Source organism: Phaethon lepturus, unplaced genomic scaffold, assembly GCF_000687285.1.
Source record: "Phaethon lepturus isolate BGI_N335 unplaced genomic scaffold, ASM68728v1 scaffold23177, whole genome shotgun sequence".
In the NCBI taxonomy this organism is placed as follows: domain Eukaryota; kingdom Metazoa; phylum Chordata; class Aves; order Phaethontiformes; family Phaethontidae; genus Phaethon; species Phaethon lepturus.
The window spans coordinates 5,559-10,003 of NW_010551460.1; the positions used below are offsets into that span (position 1 = coordinate 5,559).

At 55.8% G+C, this 4,445-nt stretch overlaps 1 protein-coding gene across 1 annotated transcript in view; it reads left to right on the plus strand.

Annotated features, from left to right (window-relative positions):
• ABHD6 (abhydrolase domain containing 6) overlaps positions 1-4,442 on the plus strand; it is a gene marked incomplete at its 3' end in the record, with an annotated part of 5,978 nt that extends 1,536 nt beyond the window's left edge. Inside the window, exons 2-5 of the mRNA XM_010290934.1 lie at positions 2,007-2,163; positions 2,579-2,692; positions 2,914-3,046; positions 4,297-4,442. Of these exons, the coding sequence (XP_010289236.1) occupies positions 2,007-2,163; positions 2,579-2,692; positions 2,914-3,046; positions 4,297-4,442 (550 nt within the window). The remainder of the gene's footprint in view (positions 1-2,006; positions 2,164-2,578; positions 2,693-2,913; positions 3,047-4,296) is intronic.
• Positions 4,443-4,445: the final 3 nt, after the last annotated feature.

Consider the following 4,445-nt stretch of genomic DNA (forward strand, 5'->3'; position numbering starts at 1 on the left):
GGGCGAAGCCTTCGGAGGGCCACAGGCAGGGTGGCAGGACAGGGCAAAGGAGGCGCAAGGGGCTGATGCCAGGAGCTGTGAGGAGCCGGGTTGAGAGGGAGGTAGAGAAGACCCTGCTGCCTTGTCCTCCAGCAGGGCTGCTTTCTTTTGAAGGGTAAGTGCCCCCATCTCTCTCTCTTCCAGCATTTCTGGCAGCACTGGCATCTTGCAGGAGTAACTGCGACGCTCTGTGTTTCGGGGGCACCTCTTAGGTGCGGGCGAGAAGAGCGGGCTTGCCCTTTACCCTTCCTTTCCTGTTTGCTTCTTTCTGAGTCAGCTTTTTTTGGGGTGCAATCATTGTGTTCCCCATCGGCAGAGGCAGGCAGCACGCCATCCCACCCCCCCCTCAGCCCTGTGCGGCTCCAGCTTGCGGCACCCCGGGGATGCTTCTTCTTTCTCCCACTGCTGCTGCCTTCCTCCTCCACTTCGCTGTCAGTCTGCACGTCCCCAGCCAGCACGGCCAAGGGTCACACTGGGCTCCAGTCACCGATGGCCTCGCTCCCTCCCCTGCCGCTAATGCGCCGGCCTGCCGGGTGTGACGTCCGGCACTGACCCTGACCCCGGAGCCTGCCTGCTCTGCCTGCTCTGCCTGCTCTGCCTGCTCCGTTGCCAGGGGTTAATCAGTTTAGCTGCTGCCACTAAGCGCGTTAACACCTTGCAAGGGATCAGTTCAGCTTTGCACAGATTATTTTGCCTTCTGCTGAATTGATCCATCAGGATCAGTTGCTAAAAATGTTATCACCTTGCCCATCAGCAGTTTACACCGGTGCCTTTGAGGCGAGGACTCTTAAGACACTTATTCAGGGAGAAATTCGCTTCTCCTTGTAGGACCAGCACAGAGCCGAGATGCTGCTTAAGTCGCACTAACTCCCTCCAAAAAGGGATTATGCTAAAAGAGGATTGCACTATGCATAAGCTTTGAGTTGGCAGAGAGCTAGGACAGCCCAGCAGTGTTGGTGACCTTGCTCTTGTGTCTCAAATTCTGATATCGTGTATAAAAGTATTTGCCGGTGTCTCAGCCATCAGGAGTAACCCAGTAGTTGTCCTGACACAAGTTACATCTGCGCATAGGGGAAATGCAGAGAAAGCGAGCCTGCTCCTCCATCTTGGGCTGCACGTACACATCATGTGTCCAGAGTGTCACTGATAATCTCTGTCCCGGTCCCCTCTGGCTGGCCATTTCATGGCATCCTTTGAGCAGGCTGCAAGTGTGCGCTGGCAGGAGCTGTCTGCCTCTGCTTTCAGAGGAACAACCCAGGCTGTCCTGAGGTCCACCTGGTATCTTCTGGGGTGTTTGACCTGTGTAAGGATGGTCCCCTTTGGTCCTTTGCGTGGGTATAAATACATTTTAAAAGACTGTCTAGTTGGTACATGGGAACTGGGTTTCTGTGGTCCTCTTGGGTGACACAGTTGTTTTGTCTGGGATCCAATGTGCTCGTCTGTGGGGTGATGTTCTCCCATTGGTGCAGGACTGTGCCCAAATAAACCTGTGACAGATCCACCTTACCCACCTGGAAAAAGTGCCTCCCTTGGCCTGCCCATCCTGCACGCTGCCTTGCCATGTGTGCTGCCTCTCTCTCTTGAGCCTCTCTCCTCATACCAATGTTTGGGTGTTTTCAGTTTTAGGATTGTTATTTTGGCCCTTTTCCATTGCCAAATTAGTTATTTAGGGTCTCTGAAGCTTTTAACAGAGCGTCTCCAGAAGCCGCCAGCAGTGCAGCCATGAATAGGCAGCCGCCAGTACTACACCTGTAAGGGATCACGTGTAAGCACAGGGTCTGCTCCAGGCACCAGATGCTCAGAATTAGTCCCAGTTAGGCCCGTGACAACACTGGTGTGAGTCCAAGCTCACTGGCCTTAGCAAACTAGCAAATCTGCAGCCAAGTTTGGACTTGTCACCTGGCTCATATTGCCACTGGGCCCTGGTCTTGCCTTGCTCACTGATGTTGTTTTCTCCTTGTTTCCAGGTACTGGCGCCGAGCCTTGGGTATGCAGGTTAGATATGCAAACTACGATGACTATCAGTTTTGTTATTCCTATAGAGGGAGACCTGGATACCGACCGTCCATCCTGATGTTACATGGGTTCTCAGCCCACAAAGACATGTGGCTGTCCATAGTCAAGGTGGGACTCCATTTCTGTCATGTTGCTACTTAGTGAGAGTCAATGGTCCTGGGCTTGGGGGCACTGTGGGGACCCAACGGTCGCATGCATGGGACGTGATGATCGCTGTAACGTGCTGGAAACACCCTCCTTAGCGCTGTGCTCATTGCTTGTTGGATCCCTTTCATCCTTATGACATGCAGAGCTGCAGGGGAAGAGCAGTACGTACCTGCCTCCTCCATGGGAAGCAAGTCTTGGCCGTGGTTTCTCATCATGTCATCCTTCGTACATGAGCTGACCTATTCTGGTGCACAAGTAACCAGGGCCTGCTGGGAGGAGAACGACCCCCCTGCTCCCACCCGTGGTCACCAGTTTCCGTCCCCGGGCTTCACAGCGGTTCCCCTGCTCTGTAACCGCTCCTGGTTTGTTTCTGCAGTTCCTGCCGAAGAACCTGCACTTGGTGTGCGTTGACATGCCCGGGCACGAGGGCACGACCCGCTCGGCCTTGGACGATTACTCCATTAGCGGGCAGGCTAAGAGGATACACCAGGTAAAGCCCCAGCATCGCATCGCCCTGCAGGATGCAGGGACGTGAGGGATGCGGGGGCATGAGGGATGCTAAGCCCCGTGAGCCCTGCCTTGTGCAGCCCCGCTCCCTCCCTTCCCGGGCAGCCAGAGCCACCGACCTCAAGCTTTTGAGTTAAATTTCTCTCATGACCCACCGCTTTTGCTTCCTCTCCCCTAACAACGCTCTGTCTGCTCCCTTGCCAGTTCGTGGAATGCATCAAGCTGAACAGAAGGCCCTTTCATCTGGTTGGCACTTCCATGGGGGGAAACGTTGCTGGTGTCTATGCTGCTCAGTACCCAGAAGACATTTGCAGCCTGACCCTCATCTGTCCTGCAGGTGGGCAATGCAGGGGAGGCAAGATGGGGAGAGGGCAAGCAGGAACTGGTGCAAAAGCCCAGAGCAGTGCTGGAGGCAAAACAGTCTTTTAGTGCAAAGCATCTTGAAATAATTTGTATATATAGTCTGAAAATCTCTGGGAGGGCATCACGGCCTTGTCCTGACTGCTCTTCTCCAGGGCTTTGGAGTTTTTCTTGCTGTGCCTTGGTTAGAGCTGGGACTAGGGCAAACGGGACAGGTTCTGCTCTGGAGGAAAATGCCCTTTCCCTTCGGATGTCAGGCATTTTAGGTGGCACATTTGCAGCCTCTCGGTGCTGGAGGGGGAATCCAGGCAGCGATGGGGAAAGTCTCCCCAGTGTGGCCTCCCCAGCGTGCTGGAGGGCTGGGGCTTTGGGAGCTGGAGAGCTCTGTCCTCCCACGTTTGGGTGCTCTGAGTGGGAGAGCACTTTGGGGCTGGGTGCAGGTCAGCGGGGTGTCCCTGTGCCCACACAGCATCCCTCCATCCCCACGGTCCCCTGCACGCCCCGCCGTCCCCTTGGCAGGGGGGCTCGGGGCAGCCTGGGCATGACACGCTGCAGGAGGCATGGGGGATTTGACAGGGAGCTTCTCTGCCTGGGAGGATTTTTCCTGGTTGTTATAGCAGCTCCTTCCCCCTCCCACGCAGGGAGAGCAGCTCCCAGATAAGCAGTAAGTAATGAAGCAAAGCGAGTGTTACCGAGCTACCGGGCTCGGGGGGCGGCGGGGCTCCCGCTGCTCGCTGGGAGCGGTGTGGGCTGGCTCTCCGGGCACTTCTGGGTGCGAAACCTCGGGGGGGGCTGCAGAGGTTTGGGGGATTTCCCCTGCAGTGGTGTGTGCAGATGGGGCTTCTGAGATTTTCTGTCCAACTCTGTGCTGTGGCAGGCTGGACGCAGGCATTATTATCGGCATCCGCTGGCTGCATAAAAGTAAGCGCTGTAGTTTTTGCAGAAGCGTTTGTGCATCTCTACAGGGGCTACACCTCGTGTCGTGTCAGCCCGCGGGGCTCGGTGGTGTCAAGCCCTGGAGCAGGAGGGAGGCTGGGGTGTCTCTGGGTGCATATTAAGGTTGCTGTATGTACAGATTTTTTTCTCCCCCCTTTTTTTCTTTTTTTAAATGAGTGAGTAGGCGGGAGGCCAGGGACAACGGAGGTCGGTACAGCGATGCTCTGTCTCTGGGGCTGGTGGGGGTCTCATCCCGGTTTTAGCTTATGCCCCCCTTCTCGTTCGACCCAGGGTTGCCAAGTACCACTGACAGCAAGTTCATTAAGCAGCTCCGGGAGCTGCAAGAGTCCGAACGCATCGACAGGATCCCTTTAATTCCCTCGACTCCCGAGGAGATGGCGGACATGCTGAAGCTTTGCTCCTACGTTCGCTTCAAGGTG